A 24,872-nucleotide genomic window follows, 5' to 3' on the forward strand; every position below is an offset into this window, starting at 1 on the left:
TCGAAGTCGTCAACGAAGTTCTCGCAATAGACACCTTTAGCATACCGTGTACCTTGTTACCGTTAGCAGAATACCGGGAGCCCGCCTACCGCCGGTGAGCAGGCGCTGATTGGTCCCGATGCTGCAGGCGCGCACGTAGCTGCCGGGTACGTGGCGCCATCTGGCGACGTCAAGGAGATTTGCGCATGCATTGGCTGCGCCTCAGTGATTCGTGACTTCTCGTGTCCTAGTGTTGCTAGAACCACTGGTTCTAGCAACACTGTTTTGTCCTATGACGTCATCACGCTTGTACTACTTTCGAGTTTGGACTGTGGCGGCGATACCTGTATTTTGGTTCTTGCTCTTTTCTACATTACAAGAGCTTTGTTGTCAGTATGAGTGGCGTTTTTGTAATCAGGAGCTGATATTCTGTCGATACAAGCCAACTTCAATTTCTCCTCAGTGTCCCTTTAAAGGCTTCCCCTGTAGCACTTGACTGAGCAGACAATCAATCGCCAAGATCAAGGCACAGCCCTTGCCTACACTGGCAGTGCCTAAACTGCACCACAAGGTATACCTTTCAGAAACCACCGCAGTAACTGAGACGCCTTGAATTCAGTGCCCAGCAATACTGAGCACTATACGTTTGCTATTGCCATCTGCTTTGCAACGCCAACAGTGCACAGGGATTCGACAAGAGTAGAGTGCAATTTTGAACTCTCTCAATTAAAAAAAAAATGGCTGAGGCTTAACTTGGTTAAGCCTGGAGAATGCGAAGCATCATCGCGTCGCGTAATTTGGAGGCGCACAACCACAGCGACGGCGCGACGTGGGCCCCCGTTTCTCCACTGCCGTGACGTCATCGTGTCACGTGGTGTGACGTCATGTATCACGTGATTTGGAGGCGCACAACCACAGCGACGGCGCGAGGTGGGGTCCCGTTTCTCCACTGTCGTGACGTCATCGTGTCACGTGGTGTGACGTCATGTATCACGTGATTTGGAGGCGCACAACCACAGCGACGGCGCGAGGTGGGCCCCCGTTTCTCTACTGTCGTGACGTCATCGTGTCACGTGGTGTGACGTCATGTATCACGTGATTTGGAGGCGCATAACCACGGTGAAGGGCTGACGTGGTAGCTAAAGTAGTATGCTTCGCATAAAAACAGTAACAAGCACTGTTAAAGTTGCATATTTCTGAAGAACAGAAGGAAGGTCTCTGATAAATAAGGCCACAAAATAGGCCACAGAAAAACACTGATGCATACAATGTTTTCTATGAATCCGTGCAGAAAAACAAGTTCAATGCGTCAGCAGCCATCGTAAGATCCTATAAAAAACAGCAAAAATAGAAAAGAGACAACATATTTTAGCTTAGTGCTTCTGGAGAACACCCTTTCAAGTTATAATTAAAAAATTAATGCTGCAGTAAAGCTGAGTTTAAGAGCACTGAGATTTGAAAGCCTTAAAGTAAAAACAACATTAGATTATTAACACCTACATTTAACTACACAGCTTGGACCACAAACTCTCCTCTCCAGTCCGCCGTTCAAGGCACACGACGCCATCGATAACTCTCCCCTTGCGCGGCATGCTTCGCAGCCGCTGCCACACACTGACCATGCTGCATTCCTTCGCTATCGCCATACTCCTGATCTTCCTTCCAAGGTAACCACCCTCCGGCTATCCATTTCTTAGCTCTCATCATACCCTACTACCACAATAACCTTCCTCCTTCTACTTCCAGGATGAATACGTTCTGGGTGGTTCCCATGGTAACCACCCCTCCACTAGCAAGGGTGGCAACCACCCTCCACCCTCTCCTCGTTCTAGGGTAACCACCCTCCAGTTAGTGATTCTTCAACTCTTGCCACATCCTCTTCCTTCCAGGGAACTGCCTCACGGAGGGTTCCTGTGGTAATCACCCTCCAATTATGCCTTCCTACGCTCTTGCCATACTCTCGTAATCCCACGGTAACCCTTCTCTCCTTGAAGGACAACTACCCTCTGGGCAGTTTCCGTGGCAACCATCCACCTGCTGCTCCTCCTTACACTCTCATCGTTTCCTTTCTTTCTTTTCCCACAGTGACCCTCCTCCTCCTGCCAGGGTAAATACCCTCCGGGTGGTTCAAGAGGAAACCACCCTCTGTTTGCACCTTACGCTCTCGCCACTCTCTCCATGCTCCACGATAACCACCTTCCAGATGGTTCCCGGGGTAATCCCCCTCTAGTTATGCCTTTCCATGCTCTTGCCATGCCCTCCTCATTCCAGGCTAACCCTTCTCTCCTTCCGGGATAACTGGAACCACCCTCCGAGTGGGTCCCAAGGCAGCGCAGCCACTGGTTGTGCCGACGACTACGACATAGCACTACTGTCACACGAAACCCAGGAACGGGCGCTTAACAGCTGTTGCTGTAAAAAGAACATGAGCATCTTTGCTGGTAATAATAATAATAATAATATTTATTTATTTATTTATTTATTTATTTATTTATGGCATACTGCAGGCCGTGAGGCCCAAGCAGGAGTGGATACAGAACAGAACACAAATTGAGCAATAATACCAAAGTGCAAGCAGAAAACCAGCAGCGCGAAATGACATGGAAAAGAAAAAGAAACTAACAAAACAAACTAAAAACAAACTAACAATGGTCACTTAACAGGTCAAGAGACCGTACACACGAAGCTGGTAAGCTGTTCCAGTCACTGATGGTTTGCGGAAAGAAAGAGTACTGAAATAAGTTAGTCTTTGCAAAGTACGGGGTCAGAGAAAGGGGGTGGGAGTGTCGGGTTTGTCTGGTGTTTAATAATTAAAAAAAAAAAAACAGATAGCTTCAGGGTGTGTGCCCAGAAGATGGCCTTGCCAATACTGTGCTTCAGCAAATTTTATTTGTATTTGCTAATTATCAAGTTTTATTGCTCTTCAGATATCTAGCTCTGCACACACCTTTAAGCCCTCAGGCAGCGATAGTAAAAAAAAAACTGCCTAACAGAAAACCCATCCCTAGCTTCCGGATTTATCAAGGTACAATATGTGCAGCAGACTCTTAAAATTTGTAACAATGATACATTGGGGCTAGCTATAGTAAGTAAGCTCAAATACCACTTCGAGAGAATGAAAGTGGTAACTCCGAGTGCAGCAATAAAGCCTTTAACGTGCACTTGTTGTTTAGTTGTTCGTATGCGGTCCTACCTTTGCAATTAATATAGAGAGGCAGTGGCAGCAAGAAGGAAAAAGATGCTGGTAAGAAAAACACAGTTGTGTGCCGTCGTGAGAGAGGAAGAGAGAATGAGAGAGAAAAGCACCGCACCTGTCGCAGCTTGGACATGGCATCGACCGAGATGAAGCCCAAGTGGTTGAAGCGGATGAGGAAGCACAGCACCTGGGGCTCCCGGTGGCCTTGTTCTTCCTCGGCCAACACCACCACCCGAAATACCTGCACCTCCTGCACGACCAGCATTGACATTCAGCAGCTAGCATCAATTCTTTTCAGCCAGCTTTTTTTCCCTTGCTGTTTGTCACTTTTAGTCTTTATACTCTGCATTGCTATTTGGTATATTTGGCCGGTTTGTGACCCCTTTGCAATCTTTACTTTCTGCTCTTTTTTTTGTATTGCATGTAACCCATTCTTCTTTGAATGCAGGAATATGAGGGGAGGCCTGAGCAAAAGTTCATTTTTCTGTTCATTTTTTTTCCCCCTTTGTATGCCCTCATGTCCTGAGAGTAATGAAATAATAAGCATAAACACTAAATAATTTGTTCTTTTCACATAACACAGTTGCGAATAAAAATAACTTGGCCCGATGTGCTTCTGGAGCTGAAGGCAGGTGACAAACACAAACTTCATTCTCAGAAAAATGCATAGACCGTAAAACAGTACGCCTGGCTTGTGTAGCTTAAACCAATTAAGTTATTAACCAAAATATTCTTAACTAATGCACAAACTGATTCATCAAAAGCTACTCCAGGCATCGCCGAGCTCGAGCAACTTGCACCATTAATGACTCATTAGGTGACGTGCGAGAAAAGCCAGTAAAAGCGACAGACTGATGAATGAATCATCTTCAATCTCCAGACATGTTCCAACCACCCCTCACAAACTTAGTGGCGACAGACTGATGAATGAATCATCTTCAATCTCCAGACATGTTCCAACCACCCCTCACAAACTTAGTGCTTGGGCACGTGAGTCTGGGATGAGCTTAAGTATGCAGCTGCCCCGACAGTCTTTTCCGCACACGAGTTCTTTCTCTTCATTTCAAATCAGAATGTGCTTTACGATGTAAATTATGAAGCTCTAAACAGCTGGCCTTAGCACTCTCCAAGGTGAAAACGTCGAAGCCAATAAAAACTTTAAACTTATCTGTAATACATAACACACTCCTTTAAATTTGATCGCCAGTAGCTCTCACCTCAATATGTGCTTACGTACATGCATTTTATTTTAGTCATGGTGCATGTGACAGTAAAATGTGTTCGGGTGAGCTATACAGCAATTGGAAATGCTGGATAACGGCTTATTTTTGCTTGCATGAAAATATTCCTCAACTTGGACCTATTACTATAGCAAATGGCTGCAGGTCCAAAAAGTCCCTGATCATGTTTCGTATGTATTTTTGTAATCAATGAGGAGGCTTAAATTCTGAAGCCACCACTTGAGGTGGTTCATTGTAATGAGTGTTCAGTTAGTTTAAAGGTTAAAACCAACAGCAACCAACGTTTGGATCAAACACAATAAATTTCTTTTGTTTGGCTAACCTACAATTTTAATGAGAAGCAGCACAGTTTTAATACGCCCAGTTGTAACAAACTGTGAGCTACAGTAAATCGATTCTGCAGTTGGAACACACTAAATGCCATGAAACCACACCAAATGCCAAGTGTGTTGATATTCAAATTTTTATTCAATAAGATCTTCAGTTTTAGATAATGGAAGCAGTGGATGAGAAATCATAACTGCTGCTTCGATGTGGCTGCATTAAGTAGGCATAAGTAGCATTTGTGCAAAGGAATAAGTTGAAAAACTTTCTCTGGTAATTTGGCATCCTACTATATGTCTATATCAAACACTGTATAGTTCGTGCATACTAGACTTCCACAGGTACCTGCGAGGCTCCACAGGTAAGCACATGAAAACAAGCTTCTTAGCTGCTAACTGCCACTTCAGAACATGTACGTGCATAAAGTCCAATTTTGGCAAGTTCCAACTATCAGTTATATGTATCTGCTCATGCTTGTGAAGAGAGTGAAGAGGCCGTTGGCTGAAAGGGAGACATAGCCTTGCCTTGTTAAATGTTTTCTTACTTGTACTGCATGTGTTTAGTGTGCACAGCTTTGAGGATGTGTCCACCTAAGGCAAATGAACCAAGAAAATCCTGCAGCTATGTGCTTGTCATCACGCCAGTATCACTGGGCCCTGAAACAAAATTTAAGAAGACCACAGAAATGAAAAAAAAAAGAAAAAAAGTCACAGGATTCAGCAGTTCAGTGCTAGTGCTTTTAAATGATGCTGGGCACAGTGAAAAAACGAAGAATTTTAGATGAAAAAGTACTTTACACTGCTACAGATTAGGGCTAGCGAGCCAGTCAAGAAAATACAAGCATAATGTTCACATTTGTGTCCTGGAAATGCAGAAGTCTGCACCATCTGTGTAAGTCTACAGCAAGTGCTGGCAACTGTAATTTTCAAAAGGTGCTTGCCAAAGGAGGAATGTTCACTGCTACCACCCTTGGGAAGGGAGACAGGAAGCAATACTTTAACTAAAACTTGAAACAGACCTATCAGTTCCATGTTGCAAACAACCAAAATATGTAAAGAGATCACCGTGGCAATAAAAAGGCCTAGCTTCCTGTTGATGGAATGAATCAGGAATACTTTTTTTCAAAGTGAGGAATCCTAATATTAAATATCTATTAAAACTGCATGCGACTCATTTAAGCAAAATTCGTAGCAAAACTTTCAATACCAACAGCATACGCCACTATGCTACGCATACACATATCAGCACACACACATATCACCATGCACATATCACCAGTGCTTAAGTGCACTGCCTTTTTTAAAACCATGCTAATTACATTTTACCAGCATTCATGCAATTTAGATGCATCTTTACATGCCAAAAAAGCATGTGTGTATGTGTAGGTAAGTACGTATTAGCAAGGAAGCAACACAACAATCCTGAAGGCATGTGTCAACGTGAAAACTGCACTGTTCAGCAAAAGATCACTTTTTTTCAGCTGAGACTGCAGTTTGCATTTCCTTGCTTTTCATCAGAGCTTTCACCATTTTTCGAAATTCAGGGAGTAAAAATTGAGTGACACTTTTAGTGTGAAAGCACAATTGCGGTGGGTAGACCCCGAGCAAGATCTTGTGATGTTTGTGGGTTTGTGCCATGTGAAATAAGCAAATAAAAAGACATCAAATAAATATCCGCAACAGGAATTTGAACCTGTACAGCGCAAACAAGTCAATCTCGCTGGCCACTGGATGAGAGCCCGAGGCTATCGCCTCAGCCGATCATGCCTCGTGCTAAACTGCAACACAATCTTGCGCTGTGCATTGCCCATCGTCTTCTTCATCAACTAATGCTACTATCAAACTAATATTCACACTTTGAGCTACGTAGTGACAGTGACCGAGAGATGTGCACTGCATGCATTGGCGTGGACAATGCTGTGGCAGAAATACGGCACTAGAGCAATATGCACTGGCACTGACAACATTGCTGCAGAAATGCGGCACTGGAGCACAGGCCGCTGGGGTACGTGGTGTAAATTGTAGGGTCTGCTCGCGGGCAAGTCAAATCTCGCGCCGCTCACCGCGGGTAGCCTCGGACCCCTTTTTCCCGAGTGGGGGGGCGGGGGGAGCGAGGCTGGGAGAAAGCCTTTATAAGGCGAGACCGGGAAGGCTCGCGCTCTCTCGCTCTTGGACCAGCCCTGCGAAAGGACCACCTGACCCAGCTGCCACGACGATGGCCGGCCCCCCTGATGTGAGAATAAACCCTTTGTACAAAGTCCTGCCTCGAGTGACTGCCTGTGCGTCCCCGCGCAGAGGAATTGCCCACAAATAATGGCGCCCAGCGTGCGCTTTAATTAACACCTTGTGGACGATTTCTCTGCCGATTTTGGGACGTGCAGCCAGACTCGTGGCAGGCCCTCTTTGTTCAGGGCCATGCCGGACCGATAGGGTTAAGGAGCGGGTCAGGCGGAATGTTCGAGGGGTAGCGACTTGTGTAGTGTTGTAAATTTGTTAGGGGTTTTGTGTTATTTATGTAGTTTTCGGGCGTTTTGTGTTGTGTATTTCCGCGTGTTTGTAGATAGATTGTTGTGTATGTGAATGTTCTTGTTGCCATGAGCAGTTAGCCGGTGCGGCCGGACAGTTAGCGCGAACTATGCCTCCGAGAAAGGATGTTTCAGCCACGGCTTTGGATGGCGGGGCAGCCGGTAGTGAGACGGCCGACGCGGCGGCCGTAATGGGGCAGGTGACTGAGATGTTTGCCGCATTAGCCCGTCAGCTCGGTTCGGTGGCTGGCGCCAACCAGGCCGCAGCATCGGTAGCATCGGCGACAGCATCGCGCCCGCGGATAAATATGGAGGTCCCCTCCTTTTCCGGGTACACGGACGCGAAATCAGTCCACGAGTTTTTACAACAACTCGAGGACTACCAGACGGCTCTGGGCGCCCCAGATGACGTAATGCAAGGGCAGGTCCTGCCTGTAGCACTCGTCGAGAGCGCGGCGCGATGGAGGCGCTGCCAGCCGACTTTCCAGTCGATGGCGGACTTCAAAGACCGTTTCCGCGCCGAGTTCTTGCCGCCTGATTATGAGCGCCGGATGCTGGAGGAGCTCGCGTTGCGCACCCAACACCCAGAGGAAAGCCTCCTCGAGTACGTACGCGCAATGCAAGAGCTGTACAAGAGGGCAGATCCGACGGCAACCGACCGAGATCAGGTTGCGCGTGTGATCAGGCAGTGCCATCCACGCTTCAAGCCGTATCTGCGGGGCCGCAGTTTTACAAACCTCGAGGCCCTAGCGCAGGAGGCCAAGACCGTGCAGGCGGATTTACTCGCCGAACTGCGCTACCAGCCGCCCCCCAGGCCGGCCGAATCGCTAGAACCGGGATGCGCATGGGATGGAGGCCGAGAATGCGCGATGAGGGCTCGGCGCGCCGAGGTAATGGCCGTGGAAAGGCAGGCGGAACCCCCTGTTGTCCCTCGCGCGCTTGACCCGTACGCATTCGAGCAGCGGCGTCGTGCCGGCCTCACAGGCCACGCGCCGAGCGAGCGTCAGGAATGCGCGGAGAAAGGGGAGAGTCGTCCCCAACCGCTTCGTGGAACGAGGGGTCCTCCGTCCACGCGGCGGGTGAACGACCGGCGTTGCTGGAATTGCAACCAGCCCGGCCACGTGGCACGCGAATGCCAAGCTAGGCGTATGCAGGGAAACGCCAGGCGCTGGCGGTGATGTCTGGTGGCACCGACCTTTCACCGTCAGCGGGAGAATTTCATGGTTGTCAAGGCGCTAGTCAGGAAAAGAACTCCCGCGCCGGCGACGGGGAGGCCTTTGTCCCGCTCGCCTGTAGAGCTCAGGGAGTCGTTCCGCGCTCAAGCCCTTTTATGCTAGTGCAGTTAGCGGGTCGATGCTACTCTGCACTCGTAGACACGGGCTCAACGCTGTCACTGGTCGGTGACGAGGTGTACGAGGCCTGCCGGATAGGTAACATCCGTGTCAGACCGGCCGAAACCCCGTTAAGCTTAGCAGCTGGGGCGGCAAAGGCAAAGGGAGCGGTGCGTCTTACGATGCGCTTTGACGGCAGAAAGCGGAGACATCGCTTCGTCTATCTGCCTGGCTTGTCGATACCAGTAATTCTGGGAAGGGATTTTCTCTTGAGCGAAGGCATTGTGCTCGACATGGGGGAGAATGGCTATCGTTACAGCCAGCTCGCCCCCCTCATTCCCTTCGAAAGCGCATCCTTGCCCGGCTGTCCTGCACAAAAGGTGGGTGTCCACACCTGTGCGACAGAAAGGCAGGTGAGCTCCCTCGAGATGCTGAGAGACGGTGGCCCGTTAGAAGCGATTATTGCGTCTTTCTCAGGACCCAGTAGTCAGCGCCGAAGGCTCGCGGAAACTTTACTCCCGTTTTCGGATTGCTTCACGGAGAAACCGGGCAGAACCGACCTGCTTCAGCACGAGATTCAGACGGGTGATACGCGCCCTTTCAGGTGTAACCCGAGGCCGTTAAGTGCGCATAAGAGGCAGCTTCTCGACTGTGCCCTTGAAGAGATGATTGATACCGGTGCGGTGAGACCCTCACAAAGTCCCTGGGCGTCACCAGTGGTTCTAGCGCCGAAGAAAGATGGATCGGTCAGGCTGTGTGTTGATTATCGTAAGCTCAACTCACTGACGCCTACGGTTGCGTACCCTTTTCAGTCGATCGAGGCTGTGATGTACGCGTTAGGGAACGCGAGGTTCTTCACAGTCCTAGATGCAAGCAGAGGGTACCTGCAGATTGAGGTGGCCGAAGGTGACATTGAGAAAACCGCATTCACCTGCCACCGCGGGCTCTTCGAATTTACTCGACTCCCGTTTGGTTTGTCTAACGCCCCGAGCACGTTCATGCGACTGATGGACATCGTGCTGGGCGATGCAAGGTTCAACTGCGCTATGGCGTACCTCGACGACGTTGTGATATTCTCACAGTCGTTCGAGGAGCACCTCATTCACCTGAATTCCGTTCTCGATAGAATGAGACGTGCCGGTCTAACCATTAATCCAAAGAAAGTGCAGTTGGCATCGAAGAGAGTGAACCTCTTGGGCTTTGTCGTGGATGATGGCACACTGAGACCGAATGATGACAAACTGCAGGCAATTCTGAACTACCCCTGCCCCATGGATGTGAAAAGCTTGCAGAGGTTTTTGGGGATGGTTGCGTTCTACAGGCAATTCATCCCGCGCTGTTCGGAGCTTGCAAGGCCGCTGAACCTGCTGTTGCGTAAAGGCTCGAAGTGGGTCTGGGGCAAGGAACAGAGTGACGCATTTGTTGCCTTGGCTCGCGCGATAGCGAATACCGCTAGTCTGCGCCTCCCCGACCTGAACAAGCAGTTTGTCTTGCAGACAGACGCTAGTGACTACGGTGTTGGAGCTGTTTTGTTGTAGGAACACGAGGGCAAACTGCGCCCTGTCGCGTTCGCTAGTCGCACGCTCACATCGGCGGAGCGGAATTACTCCGTGACCGAAAAAGAATGCCTGGCGATCATGTTCGCATCGTCGAAGTTCGACATGTACCTAGACGGAGCGGTCTTCACCGTGCAGACAGATCATCAGGCATTGTCTTGGTTAAAGAGGCTCAAGAACCCCGCAGGCAGACTCGCGAGATGGGCGCTGACGTTGCAACGTTACGCGTACGCCATCGAGTACTGCCGGGGCAGCTTGAACAAGGTGGCCGATGCTTTATCGTGCGCACCATGGAATGCTGGCGGAAGCGCTTCAGAGGCGCAGCCCAGCTTTGTAAAAAGCGGCGTCACCGCTGTTGGAGAGGAAGAGAGGGCGGACGGGAGTGTCGCGCCCTGTTTGGAGAGAGAGGAGACGGACAAAGGTCCCGCACGGTGCTGTGACGGAAGGGAAACACAGCAGCTCGTGGCGGCGACCGCTCGCCTGCCTAGGAGCGAGGCAGAAAGAAATCTGTCTTGGGGAGTAGCGGTCAGTAGAGAAGAGCTGATCGAGGCCCAGAAAGCAGACGGTCTTTGCCAGCGGGTGCTGAAGGAGCTTGCGAGCAGCGCAGCTTGCACTGGGAACGCTGAGGGCAAGTACGACGCGTATCTGCTGGGCGATGATGGCTTGCTGCTCCGCTACATCCCCCAACTTGACGAGGAAGAGGCGATAGCATCCCCTTTCCGAGTCGTGGTCCCGAGAAGGTTGCGGAAACGGTTCCTGCAGTACTTCCATGACTCAGCGCTGGCAGGCCATGGCAGCGGCAGTAAGACTTACGACAAGTTATGCCGTGTCGCGACCTGGCCAGGCATGAGAAAGGATGTGCTGGGATACGCCCGTACCTGCCCGGTATGCCAGGTAGCCAAGCCTCGGGCGGGCAAGCCCGCTGGCATGATGAAGGCGGTAGTTAGCAACTACCCGTGGCAAGTGGTCGCGTGCGATATCATGGGACCCCTCCCTCGGTCCGCGCGCGGAAACCAATTCATCCTGGTAATAACGGACCACTATTCCAAGTGGGTTGAGGTTTTCCCCCTTAGGAAGCTTGTGTCGGAACGAATTTGGGAAAAACTGTTGGAGACTTTCACTCGTTTCGGTTTCCCTTCCGACCTGATTACAGACAATGCTTCGTATTTCACAAGCAAAGTCTTTGTAGACTCCTGTCGGGCGCTTCAAATCCGCCACAGGAGAACGAGTCCCTACCACGCTCAGAGCAACATAACCGAGCGGGTGAATCGAAATCTGAAGAGCATGCTGGTCGCGACGACCGAGCAGCACAGAGATTTGGACGCGCGGCTGTCCGAACTGGCGTTCGCTACAAGGACAACCGTGAACAGGTCAGTGGGTATTACAACCGCTTACTTGAATTTTGGGAGAGAGATCGCTTTTCCGCTAGAGAATGCCCTACTCGACGCGGCGGGGCCTGCGCCCCCTCCGCTTTCGCAGTACGCGGCAAGGCTCCGGGAGCGCCTGGAGGCAGCGCAGCGAGCAGCCCGCGAAAACCTCGATGTGGCGCGCATGGAGCAGGCGGATCAGTACAACAAAGGTCGCCGTCACGTCGTTTTCAACACGGGCGACTTAGTACTCAAGAGAACGCACCCACTTAGTAACGCAGCGCGCGGTTTCGCCGCGTCGCTAGCGCACAAGTGGGCTGGGCCGTACGAAGTTACGGCACGGACTACGCCGCTCACCTACCAGCTGCGGTTGTTGACAAACGGCGAAATCGCCGGTCCGGTGCATGTCGCTGATTTGAAGGCTTTCCACCTTCGCAAGGACGATGGCTGCAAAGCGGTGGAAAATCAGCGCGATGCGGCGATCTCATCCCCGGCAGGACGAGCAGGTAGCGGTGCGGTTCGCAACCGACGCTACAACCTGAGGACCAGGTAGCACCCGTGTCTCTCGATTAATAATCACTCGCAGTGCTCTCGCCCTCTCAGTATGTCTTCTAGGAAGCTCCAGCGGGCCGACGCCCGTGGCTCGGACTCCAGAAGGCAAGGCAGACCACCGTCGAACGGTGGCCGCCATCAAGGCGCGCCACCCGGCTGGCGGCAGGAGCCGCGCGAGTGGCGCAGGTTCCACGGCCGCGGTGGCCCCCACCGCCAGTCTAACCGCGCGCCTGACCACTGGAGAGAACCTCCCAGTGGTGCAGGACAACGCAAGAGGGCCAGTGACGACCAGGCGCAGGGCCCCCCTCAGCACCCAGCCGGCGCTTCGGCCGCCGAGCAGCCGCAACCCAAGCGGCCCAGGGTCCTGCGGCACGTGGCCACCTGGACCACGGTCGCCAACGGAGCGGCCATCTCTTACTGCGCGCGGTCCAGGTGGCGGGACCAGGCGCGGCCCCTTCGCGGCGGAAAAGCGCTTGGCGGCTGCAGCGCCTTCCCTCGCTGCGCCACTGCAGAGGGGCAGCCCGGAGGAGGCGGCCCTCCGCATCCTCCAGTCCAGCCGCCCAGACCTGCTGTCCCCGGCGGCCGAGGAGCTTTGGAGGGCGCTGCCGGCAGGGCCCCCAGCGGAGCCAGGCACCTCGCTCCCCCAGGCGGCTCGTGAGGAGCCCGTCCAGCCAGCGGTGAGCGGCCCCCCGGCGAGCACCCCTCCCCCCTGCGACGACTCTATGGACCCGGACCCGGAGGTCATCGACCGCCTACTGGCGGACCCCGGGACGGACGTTTGAGGGGGGGGGAGATGTAGGGTCTGCTCACGGGCGAGACCGGGAAGGCTCGCGCTCTCTCGCTCTTGGACCAGCCCTGCGAAAGGACCACCTGACCCAGCTGCCACGACGACGGCCGGCCCCCCTGATGTGAGAATAAACCCTTTGTACAAAGTCCTGCCTCGAGTGACTGCCTGTGCGTCCCCGCGCAGAGGAATTGCCCACAAAATTAAGTTGAAAACACGCAAAACTGGCTCCCTGGGTCAGTGGACACCTCAATCACGCTTTCAAGCACGTGGCGGCGGTGTCCACCTGAAAAAAACTGTTTTTCACAATATTTCGTGTCTAGCGATGCTAAACTGCCGCACATTTTTTTGTTCCGAAATGAGCCTAAGTCAGGTTTTTAGTAAAATACATAGTTACTTTTTATGTTTAATTATTTTTGCCAGCAAAAAGAGCTAATTATCAGTGCTTGTTTTGTAGCAAAACATGGGATGATGTACATGTCTCATAATTTGCTTAAAGGAGGGTAGATACCTAATTTCTGGGTGCATGTTTTCTTCTGCATTGATGCTTAAGGCATTACTGCTATACATGGATTACCACACGGTTTTCTTCTATGAGCGCTAAATAATTTATAATCGAATTTCTTTCTCGTGCTGTTTCATCTTCTGTTTCAACAACCAAATGATGACTGTGACGTCAAATGTGATAGAGCTCATATAAGGTATGAAAAAACTGCAATATGTATAATTGCTGCTTCTACATGCCTCATGTGACCTATAACCACACTTAGACATCATAGTCATCACTCGAATGTTGATGCCGAAACTGAAACAGCATGACAGAAAAGTTCGAATACAAATTATTTAGTGGTCGTAGGTAAATACCACATGGTGATTCATGCATAGTAGTGTCTTCCGCATCCCTGCAGAGAAGAAAACACGTCACCAAAATAGGTGTCTGTACTCCTTTAAAAACCGATGAGTTACAGGTCCCACCAAGAAACTGCTTACCAAATCAAATATCTTTTTTTTGCTCACAACAAATATTTTGTCAACACATCACCATCCCCATGCTGTGTCCAAGACTTACCTGCCTTTTTCACATACACTGAGAAAACACTTTCGAAACTGCAATAGCATTTTGAAATACAGAGTAGTGGCTGATGCCTCCATAGTGGCTGATGCCATAACACAAATGAGAAATCAGGTTAGTATGTGTGTTGTGATGGCTCACTTCTCAACAGATATTTCTTGAACTGAGGGCATGCCATAGACAGCAAGCATTGAAGAAGATTAATAAATATATGGAAACACTACTCTGGAAATGATTCAAGATATCCATGAGTTTCTATGCACTGAATTTAACTTTGTGCCCAGGTAAACTACATTTCTTTGAAGCCATTTTTCTGGGTAGAAACTTGGTTTAACTCGATTTTTATTAAATCTGCTCAGGTGCACATGCAGGGGAAAATTAAAGGCCTCAATTTTATGCCTTGACATACATATGTACCATCACTGTAGCAGGACTTCTCATATGCTGTAAGCTCAACTGTAGCATTACTAAGCAAGTCGAAGCTGTAGTGGGTGCTGACACCTTTCAGCAAAAAAGAACTACACTCCATTTCCACTGTACTTTGAAAAGCCAAACTCTCACACAGAACCCATAAAAAAGGAACCTGATGCACAGTATCCATAAAGAACTAACAACTAACCACAAGAACAAAACAACTAGTTACAGTTATTCATGCAGTGGTGTTCTCTTTCTGTATCATTTTTTAGCAGTAAGCAGCATGACAAGCATAACTGGTTTGGTTTGGTTTTGTGGGGTTTAACGTCCCAAAGCGACTAAGGCTATGAGAGACGCCGTAGTGAAGGGCTCCGGAAATTTCGACCACCTGGGGTTCTTTAACGTGCACTGACATCGCACAGTACACGGGCCTCTAGAATTTCTCCTCCAAAGAAATTCTAGCCGCCGCGGCCGGGATCGAACCCGCATCTTTTGGGTCAGCAGCCGAGCACCACAGCCACTGAGCCACCGCGGCGGCTACAAGCATAACTAAGTAGTCCATCCATTATGTGCAAAGTTTCCTTTAAACTGCATGCCAGCTCTTGCAGCAGCTCTGTGCTTCATTCTACTTACCCTTAACCCCCTGCAGTAAGTGCCTGTACCGAGCTAAAAGGCTCTGCTGAGAACACTGTGCCCCGTGGAAAAACAGAAACCATGCCAGCAATAGTCAATCCATCAATCAATACTGTCAAAGAATCGCAGAAGCTGCACAAAGCAGCTTTTGGAATGCGAACATTTCGACAGAAATCTACCTAGTCGGGAGGCAAAGAGCCCGAAACTTCAGGTTTCTTTTCTCAGACCCTTAGTCAGTGATTTACATTTTTGTCTTCAAGTAGCAACTTTGGCCACGATTGCAGCAAAATGCAGAGTGAATGAAATGCAGCACCTTACACCCTCTCCCCACTTGGCTTGTGCTCATTATTAAAGAAGATAATTAGCTTCAAGATCATTTTGTAGAAAATTTAACGCGTGAAATAAGCTCATACTAACTAACAACAGAAGTAAACAAAAAAACTGACTTTTTTTTTCAAAAAAACAAAATACAGTGAAACGTCGTTAATTTGCCATCGTTAATTTGGGAACCCAGATAATTCGGACTGCCGATGTGGTCCTGGCCAATGCCCATGCAATTCTATGTCGGACGCTCGTCGATTCAGACACTGCTCAGCTCACGCCGGTTAATTTGGACACACACTCAACCGGAGGCAGTTATGCTGCATGAATGACACTGGGAGTGGTAGTGCTAATATCCTACATCATGTCAAATATCATGTCAGAGAGGTGTCTGTGCGCCTCTTACATCAGACAAGGGCAGGTATGCTGACGTTCAGAGCGCCCTAGCACTGAAAAATTGTGCAGCCGCACAGTTTCAGTTTCCCTTTGTGAGTTCCGCTCCAGACCATGGTGATAATGGCCCGGCCACACATTGGCCAGCCAGCAGAATTGAGTTTTGTGCAGGTTTGGATGCTGACTGGTGCATAACTGGTCTTTTCATTTCTGCACCGTAAAGCCTCTCACTGTTCCAGCACTGACACATTTCCCTCAGTTTTGTCCTCGGTGTCTCGGTGGCACATACCAAATGCAACAGCCTCATCTCAACCAAAACGCATGGCAATTCCGTACATCCCAGGCATGAACGAAGCCCTGGCACAGGTCTTCAAGAAGCACAACGTGCATATTGCCCAGATGCCAACTAGAAAAAAACACAGGGATCTACTGAATGTGAAGGATACTCTGCCCTGTTCAAAGTTCACGGGCATCATCTATAAGGGATACAGAGCGGATCGTATGCGGCGATCTGTGGGGGAGGGTAAGGGATCATCTACAGGGATACAGAGGCCGCAGCTGGCAAATGACAGGGTTAATTGGAGAGACATGAAAGAGGCCTTTGCCCTGCAATGGGCGTAGTCAGGCTGACCATTATGATGATGATGATGATCGTCTATAAGATACCTTGTGATGATTGTGACATCTGTCTACATCAGGGAGACAGGAAATATGCAAAGGCGGCTAAAAGAGCACTGCAATGATGTCACCAAGAATCAGAAGGTCTGAAGCGCTGTGGCAGAACACGCAAAAAAAGAAGGGCATGAAATCGCTCGGTATGGCGTGGAAATCATTACTACCAAAAGAAATCTGTCAGCGTGGCTGTCCATGGAATCCCTGATAATACACTGAACACTATCAACAGAACAAAGGGGAATCTTCACTCAGCTCATACAAAATCATTACGTCGATAAGTCAAAGCTACCTAAGCTGCATCTACTCCGCCAGTTTTTCATTATGAACAAGGAACCTGCGCAGGTTCCAAAATGTCAACTAACGTTCTTGACTTGGTCAGTGACCCAGGAGTCATTCTACTAAACATTTCAGAGCTCAGTTATTTCCATACAAACAAATAACAGTGTGATTCGAGATGTGTAAGCAAATGACCAGGTGTTCACTCTGCACTCATAACAGAAGGTATTACAATTTAAACATATCAAGAGTCACCAGAATGATCCGGTTCCAAACTAGTGTTCATCGCGGTGTCTGCATTCCAGTGCACCGGCCCTCTGGGACCAATAGCTGTCATCAAAACCAGCCTATCTAAAAATGGGGAGTACTTTCAGTGCGAAAAGCTCTAGCATGTAAAACTCATTAGAAATTAGTTTTTTTTTTTTTTTTAACTTACAGCGCTAAAAAGAAACAAGAAAGGACCGGGACAGAATAGGTGCAACATTCATCCCTCGTCCGTCGGCGTTACACCTCTGCGATATTAGCTCTGACTTAACAATTAGCTTAATACTCAAAGATTATGGCCTGATCCTCAACCACAGGACACCTTTCAGCAGTTTCCAGTGGTAAGGCATTCAATGGCATTCACGATAGGCTCAGCTGCCCTAACACCGGCGATGACACTGACCGCGCGGAAGTCGATGAGCTGCGTAACGTGCGTGCCGTCGGCCCTCTGGAACTCCAGCGTGATGGTCTCGTCGCTGGTGTTGGCCAGCAACCGCTCGCGAAGCAGGTCACCCCCCGCGTTGCGAACGTTGATGATGAGCTGGGCTGGCGTGGGCTGTACCAGGCACACCCAGAGAAGGGCCGTTGCTGCTGTGCCCAGCATTCTCAGGCGTAGGCTAGCTACAAGCGCCGTTTACTCGAACCATCCCCGACACACACACCCCCCGCAATGCACTGTGGCAAAACCACGGTGTAAGAATATTCTACACCGTGGGCGAAACTAAAGAACCCTTGGCGATTCGCTGGTGGATTTTGCTTGGCACGCGCTTGGCTCGCGTCGGCTGTTCAGCTGCTTCAACTGCAGTAGATTGAATGATAAAAATATTTTTAAAACATCACCGTCACTAATAGTTTAAGTGAATGAAAAGAAAATGAAGGAGTTTTGTTCTTCAAGCTACAGCTTGACTTCAAGGCCACAACTTCGCAAACACGACGTGACGCGCAAACGCAAACCACACCAAATGGGTGTGACCAACGTTCGGTGTGACGGTATGACGCATCGTTGCGGTTGCTAAGGCAATTTCCTCCTGCTGGCGTCCCAGAACCCTCCTCGCAGCGTCGCCTCTCCTCCTCCGCTCTTTCTCCCTTCTCCTCTTTTTTTCTTTCATGGCTGTTGCGCTCTTCGGTCTCCTCCGCGCACCGCCGCCGCGAATCTGCGCGTCTTCTGAACCGCGGCCTGGTCAGCGCGCCTCTCAATGTGCTGACGCATGAACACGTTGGTGGTGGTGGAAACGTTTATTGCCAATGATGTAAATCGTAGGGGGCGCCTGGTTTGCCGCAAAAGTTTGCATGATTACGAGAATTGGTCTGGGTATCGGGCATGCAGCAGTATTGGGTAATGAGCAGTCCGGGTTTGTAGTTGTCGCCAATGTGCAGCCTGCGCTATGGTGAGGGACGGAGCGGGGGGTGCGTATTCCCTTCTTTTGTCTCGGTAATACGAGAGAATATCACGGAAGGAGACCAGGTAGTGCGCGGGCCGCGGGCGAACGGACCGTCGTGTGAATCGCCCTTTAACGCCATTTTAAGTACGTGCGCAGTCGCCTTCTTTGCGCGAGGAACGTGCCGGCCACACAAATGGCTCGAAGGGCAACGCGAAAATCGCGAGCCGGCCGCCCTAGAAGCTCGCCAGGAGCAGAACAGCTGTGAAAGACAATACGAGCAGAATCGCTTTATTAAGGCGAAAGCCTTTAATGCCTCATACTGTCGTGAGCAGGGAATGCACTACCTGGTCTCCTTCCGTGATATTCTCTCGTATTACCGAGACAAAAAAAGGGAATACGCACCCCCCGCTCCGTCCCTCACCATAGCGAAGGCTGCACATTGGCGACAACTACAAACCCGGACTGCTCAATACCCAATGCCCGATACCCAGACCAATGCTCGTAATCATGCAAACTTTTGCGGCAAACGAGGCGCCCCCTACGATTTACATCATTGGCAATAAACGTTTCCACCACCACCAACGTGTTCATGCGTCAGCACATTGAGAGGCGCGCTGACCAGGCCGCGGTTCAGAAGACGCGCAGATTCGCGGCGGCGGTGCGCGGAGGAGACCGAAGAGCGCAACAGCCATGAAAGAAAAAAAGAGGAGAAGGGAGAAAAGAGCGGAGGAGGAGAGGCGACGCTGCGAGGAGGGTTCTGGGACGCCAGTGAGGAAATTGCCGTTGCTAAGACGCACTGTGGCGCTGTGGTGGCTGCGGAGCCTGCTTGTGCACTTGTTTTGCCGCGTAGCAGGCGTCGACGGACCGGACGTGCCGGACGTTTCTTGGAAAGGTGATGCACTCGTAGATCTCAGTAACACCGACAGCCAAGATGGTGAGCGGGGAGCCAGTCGAGGACTTGAGATACCTCTTCGACGCCCTTAGCGTTGACGACGAGGGTTACGAATCGCCGGATCGTGAGGATGACGGCGATTCAAGCCCGGAAGTTCGGCGCCGAGGCCCTCTACGCCGCGAAACCGCGCCACGGCCATGCCCGTATCGCCATGGCATCAGCGACGGCCGGCGGAGCCCTTCACCGGACTACGGGCTTCCGTCGTCCGTCGACTCGTCTGTGTCGTTGTCGCCGCCGGCGTCGAACGAGACCGCGCACAGCGGCACAAGCAGCGGCGTAGAGGTGGACTACGACGCTGATAGTGACGAGAAGGCGTTGTGCGACTTGTTGTTCTCTTTGCGCGATGATCCTGCTAAGCTGAACAACTTCTTGAGCAGCCTGCTGGGAAACAGCCACGAGCTGGAGCTGCCAAGCCCTGAGCCGGTGCCGCCTAGCCCTGAGCCAGTGCCGCCTAGCCCTGAGGGGTTGCCACTCGTCGTGGAAGAAATCAACCAGCAGTCTCCTGCTCAGCCCCGCTTCAGGCCCATCTTGCCCCGAGACCCTTCTTGCCCAGCCTTCTCGTATGTAACGTTCCGCGAAATTGACCTGGTGCACGTTCACTGGGGTTGACAAGCGAATGTTTTCTGTGCACGGGTTGCGCACCGAGAAGCCCATATGAAGCTCCCAAGGTTACGCCATATGTTGTAAACACGGCGCTGGGAACACGTGCGCGTGTTGCTGCGATGGATTGTTGGACAGAGTAACACCAAGTAACACCAGAGTGTAGGAGGCTTTTCTGCATGGTTAGAATGAATAACTGTTTGCTGACATTAAGATATAGCTGGCAATCACAGGCTGTTATATTGCAGGGAGCCTGCATTATGCACGGATGTGAGTAGTAGGCATTTTATATTGGACAATGAAAGCACACAATTTTAGGTTTTGTTATATGCAAAGCTCACTTGATAGTCTTGCTCCATAAAGTAAAATCTGTTTCTTGTTCGATGTCAGTGCAAGTTAAAGAACCCTAGGTGGTCGAAATTTCGAGAGTCCTTCACTGCGGCGTCCATCATAGCCTGGGTCGCTTTGGGACGTTAAACTCCCTTAAACTAAACTAAACTAAACTAAACTGTTTGCTGACTTGAACGTAACCGTAGATGTGCGCAGAACCTTGTCGTATTCCTATTGTACGGCCCTCTGTGCAAAAAGTTGAACTTTCTTGCCATTAAAAACTCTATAGGTGCTGGCAGAAGTTATTGGCCTTTTGATGCAGCATGCAACGAGTTGTAAATGCAGCTTTTTGTAGTCAACAAGAAACAGATTTTACTTTATGGAGCAAGGGTATCAAGTGAGCTTTGCATGTAACAAAACCTAAATGTGCTTTCATTGTCAAATATATAATGCCTACTACTCACATCCATGGCTAATGTAGGCTCCCTGCAATATAACAGCCTGTGCTCGCAAGCAGTTGCTTGCTGTGAGATAACTGAGAGCATAGAAGTACACACACATAAAAAAAAATCTATTAAACACACTATTTTTACACAGTGTGAACCCTAATGTGTAACGAGATGAATGTGTGAGCCAACTAAAGCAAGAGGAGCAAACTTGGTGAAATCGCACAGCTGAAACTTAAAGTGTCGTGGCTCGTACTTCTCAACTTGAAGTTCTGGAGTAACGTATTAGCACCAGGAGCATCACACTTCAAACAGCACCATGGGAACAAAGCTAGAGAGTAGACATAGATGACACATGTGTTCTCGGTCGTACATCAGCTTGGTGTCTTTGTTCCCTTGGCATTGTTCAAACCGTAATGAATCCATGCTAATGAGCCCAGTATTCATATTCAGCCTTATGCTTTTGTTGCTGCTCTGTCTGAGTAGGTGAACATAGCAAACACGGTCAGGATGTGCACTGCACATTCTTTTTGCATGGCTTTGACTTTAATGCACTGGAGAAACACTGTCTTCTTCAAAGCCACAGCCAGCAAACACCATTGATTGCAATGGGCTCCAAACTTCTGACAAAAGCTCCAATAGATGTTGTCTTAAACCAAATAAGTAGCCCTATATCCTGGTTCTCCTACTTGCTTAGTGTGCTTAGTGCTGAAAATCACGTCATCTCTATCTGGTTTAAAGTGCAGCGGTACTGTGCATATTTATCATTGTTACTGTTTGTACATATCTTGTACATATCCCAGCAGTATGAAAGGGGACAACCAGTTCGCACAAAAGGCAAATTTTTCAGTGATTTCTTTTCAGAAGTTGGTATAGTATGGTATGACATAGTATGTGGGGTTTAATATTCCACAGCGACATTGGCTCTGAGGGACGTCGCAGTGGAGGGAGGAAAAATAATTAGAAAGAAGCAGAAAGTGTGCTTGCCACATATAATTATTGATCAATCATTAAATTGAATGCTCTCTTTCCTTTCATATTGGGGGGACCTGTACACTTCACATTACATCGCTTACTGTGTTACCTCAAGAGAATGCCCACCTTTCTGGCGTAGAAAATTTGAGAAAAATGTGGTGTGGAATCTTTCTGATAAGCTTCCCAGAAACCACTAAATAATAGGAACAAAATACATCTTGGATGAAGCTTATTTGCATTATGATCGTCGTCACTAAGCCTGTCAAGACAAGCAGCTGTTGAAAACTTTTGTGATAGCCCGTCAGGGGTGAGGCTGTTGTGATCCTTGAGGTGAACAAGCCTACATTGTTGAGTGATGCCATGTAGTTAAGCATTTCACTGTCCTTGGACCTATTGGGACTAGTGTCCATAAATACTGGTCCCATTCTTCCAACGTCACATTAACATTTCAACTTCATTCATGATGTGTAAGTACTTAGACTGCATTTTGGATGCACGCGAATTGAAACATGCCTGCAAAATTTTGTTAATGAACTTACAGACAAAGGAATGTGATGGGCAGCTCTTGGCTGGGGCATAAAGTCAGTGACCTTCAACATTTTTCCAGATTTTGCCCTTATCTCTTTCAGAATTTTGCTCTTATCACTGCAGTTTCTCTCCTGCCCCTTATCTCCCATGAGAATGCACTCTTTCCTCCATGATGGAAAGAAAGGCCACCACGGTGGCTCAGTGGTTATGGCGCTCGGCTGCTGACCCGAAAAATGCGGCGGTCGAATTTCGATGTAGGCGAAATTCTCGAGATCTGTGTACTGTGCGATGTCAGTGCACTCTAAAGAACCTCGGGTGGCCAAAGTTTCCGGAGCCCTTCACTACTGCGTCCCTCATAGCCTGAGTCGCTTTGAGGCGTTAAACCCTATAAACCAAACCAAACCATGATGGAAAGGGGGCATCTGGTAGACAATTCTCAACTTTTGGCTAAGGGAGATGTGTCAGATATCACGTGGAATATAGATGTTTCAGCAAATGTGGCATGCGAAGCCTTCTTGGGTAGGATGTTTGCTTCAATTTTACGTTAGGTTGAATAGTTTGTATTAAGCAGTAATAATATTAAGGCGGAAGCCTTTAATGCCTCATCGTTGTAAGCAGCAGTTGTCGACAGAAATGTCACGCTTTTCAATTGGTCGAAACGGTCGTGACGTCACACTGCGCGAATTTCAAACGGGGCCAATTGTACTTTGGCTACTAACCATGCAACCAATTAAAGGAATCGTATGCTCCAAGTAAGTGGGACTGAGTTTAGTTAATTGCTTACTTAAACAATTAGTCTAATTAACCTTTCTAGTCAGACCAGATAAATAAATAAAACCGAGTAGGAAATATGCAGAGCTTGGAGAATCGAACCCCGGTCTCCGGAGTGCGAGACGAGCACGCTACCACTCCGCCATTCCAGCTGGATGGTTTGGAATGAACAAAGGCGCGTCTAGTGAATATGGTGTCTTCGTTCACTCCCATCTTCCTCCCTTCCTGTTAGGGCAAGGTTTTAGGTGTCCACCGAGATATGAGAGACATATACATTTCCTTTCCTCAAAAACCAATTTACCGACGAGCAAGGCGTAGAACCGAACGGGCGATGGCGTTCTATGGACTCTCTGGCAGCGTTGCAGGACGCTGTCGCGTTCCGCTCTTAGAGGTGAAGCTTAACATCTTAACCACACATCAGTGACACAAGCAGCAACACTGCGCTTAAGGCTTTCGCCTCACCGCACTTTAGGTGAACAAAGTGCCCCCCTGAATTTTTTTTGTTTGGTTTGTGGTACTATTGAAAGTGGAAAGTGCAGAGTCATTTTTGAAGTGGAAGTCCTTGGTGGTTATGATTTCACTAAGCAAAATTTCAGAAAATGATTAGAAAGTGGCAAAGGTTAAACATTGATAACATTACAGTACCTTTTAGAGTCTCACTAATTTTGAAGCTAAGGAAAACTGAGTGGTTGGTGTACATTGTGCCTTGGTCGGCCCAATCAGGCTAGCAAAAGCATTCATATCGATGGCAAGCTGATAAACATAATTGCCTAGTATTTTGAGCAGCACAGGTGTGTAACAAACACTGCCTTTTGAAAAAGGATGTAGTACTATTGAATATACTTCATTGTTCATGCTTTTGCAAATGCACAGTTATACGCTTTCAGAAAGCATGTCCAGCCACTTTGTCAACACTGTAGGCAAGAAGGTCTATAAAAAATTAGAGGCAATAAAGGGACTCTCTAAACAAGTGCACTAGGGTTTTTGTTCCTTGTAAAATTTTGTAGCGGGACTTTTCATGGCCTAGTTCAAGTTCCTTCAGCAGCCTAAAATGCTCATATTGCTTTGCTTAAAGGTTTCAGTTCATTTTATTTTCCCAACCACCCTGATCCAAACTTGAGGCTTTAGAGGTGATATCATAGGAAAATCGGAAGTGCACCATTTAGAATAGGAAGTGAGCTATGTACAGTTAGGCCGGAATGAAACGCGAACAGAGCATGTGAAGAAAACAAAATATTTTACCTGCCTACTTTCAGCTGAAGTGTACAACTAGCCTGATTCATGTGTCTGGGTAAAGGGCCTACTGAAATGCATAATCGAAAATAGGTTGTAAAGGAATATCTCGCTGCAAAGCGGAAATGTATGACATATGCGTGTTCGCTGACAGTACAACTCGAGTGAGTGAGTAGAAACTTTATTGATTTCTAAGATTTAGCCTGCGGTGGAGGTCTTCTTCAAGTCATCTCTTCAAGTCTTGAGGTTGCCTCCTTAGCCTTGGGTGGTCCCCTAGTCCAGGGCTCCACTGAGTCTGGCCACCTCGCTTGCGTGTGCTATGAGTGCCCTTTGGGCCTCTAGCTCGCAGCTGGTGAGCCGGCTCTCCCATTGCTCCGCACTTGGTGTGTCGTGTTTGTGGAACGATATGTTTCTATCGCATTCCCATGTTATGTGGTATAGTGTTGGCCTCGCTTCGCACCAAGGGCATGTGGCGCGGTATTGTGTCGGGAACATCTTGCTTAGTATATATAAGTTGGGGAAGGAGCCTGTCTGTAGCTTCCGCCATTTTGCGGCTTCTTCCTTGCTTAGCTCTTTGTGTGGTGGGGGGTATTTGTATCTTAGCCCCCTGTATAAACTTAGTGTTTCAGAGTACCCAGCCCCTAGGCTAGTCCAGAGCTCCTCCGGGGCTTGTGACCCCCCAGCTCGGATAGTAAGCCCTCAAGCTAGTTCGTCCGCCCTTTCGTTGCCCCAGACCCCCGCGTGGCCTGGTAT

General features: G+C 49.3%; 2 protein-coding genes across 2 annotated transcripts in view; one reads left to right on the top strand and one right to left on the bottom strand.

The window, feature by feature from the left end:
- Nucleotides 1–17,824, bottom strand: part of oaf (BRICHOS-like domain-containing protein out at first) — a 30,038-nt gene extending 12,214 nt beyond the window's left edge. The window contains exons 1-2 of the mRNA XM_089548758.1: nucleotides 17,306–17,824; nucleotides 3,291–3,425 (exon numbers count right to left, since the gene is read on the bottom strand). Of these exons, the coding sequence (XP_089404884.1) occupies nucleotides 3,291–3,425; nucleotides 17,306–17,506 (336 nt within the window). The 5' untranslated portion in view covers nucleotides 17,507–17,824. The remainder of the gene's footprint in view (nucleotides 1–3,290; nucleotides 3,426–17,305) is intronic.
- The window catches only part of LOC149340014 (NF-kappa-B inhibitor zeta-like), a 50,507-nt gene continuing 43,444 nt past the window's right edge, over nucleotides 17,810–24,872 (top strand). Inside the window, exons 1-2 of the mRNA XM_089548756.1 lie at nucleotides 17,810–17,919; nucleotides 19,076–19,796. Coding sequence (XP_089404882.1) covers nucleotides 19,216–19,796 — 581 coding nt within the window. The 5' untranslated portion in view covers nucleotides 17,810–17,919; nucleotides 19,076–19,215. The remainder of the gene's footprint in view (nucleotides 17,920–19,075; nucleotides 19,797–24,872) is intronic.

The sequence above is a fragment of the Amblyomma mixtum genome, chromosome 6, assembly GCF_055824585.1.
Source record: "Amblyomma mixtum isolate Tamu chromosome 6, ASM5582458v1, whole genome shotgun sequence".
Taxonomy (NCBI): Eukaryota; Metazoa; Arthropoda; class Arachnida; order Ixodida; family Ixodidae; genus Amblyomma; species Amblyomma mixtum.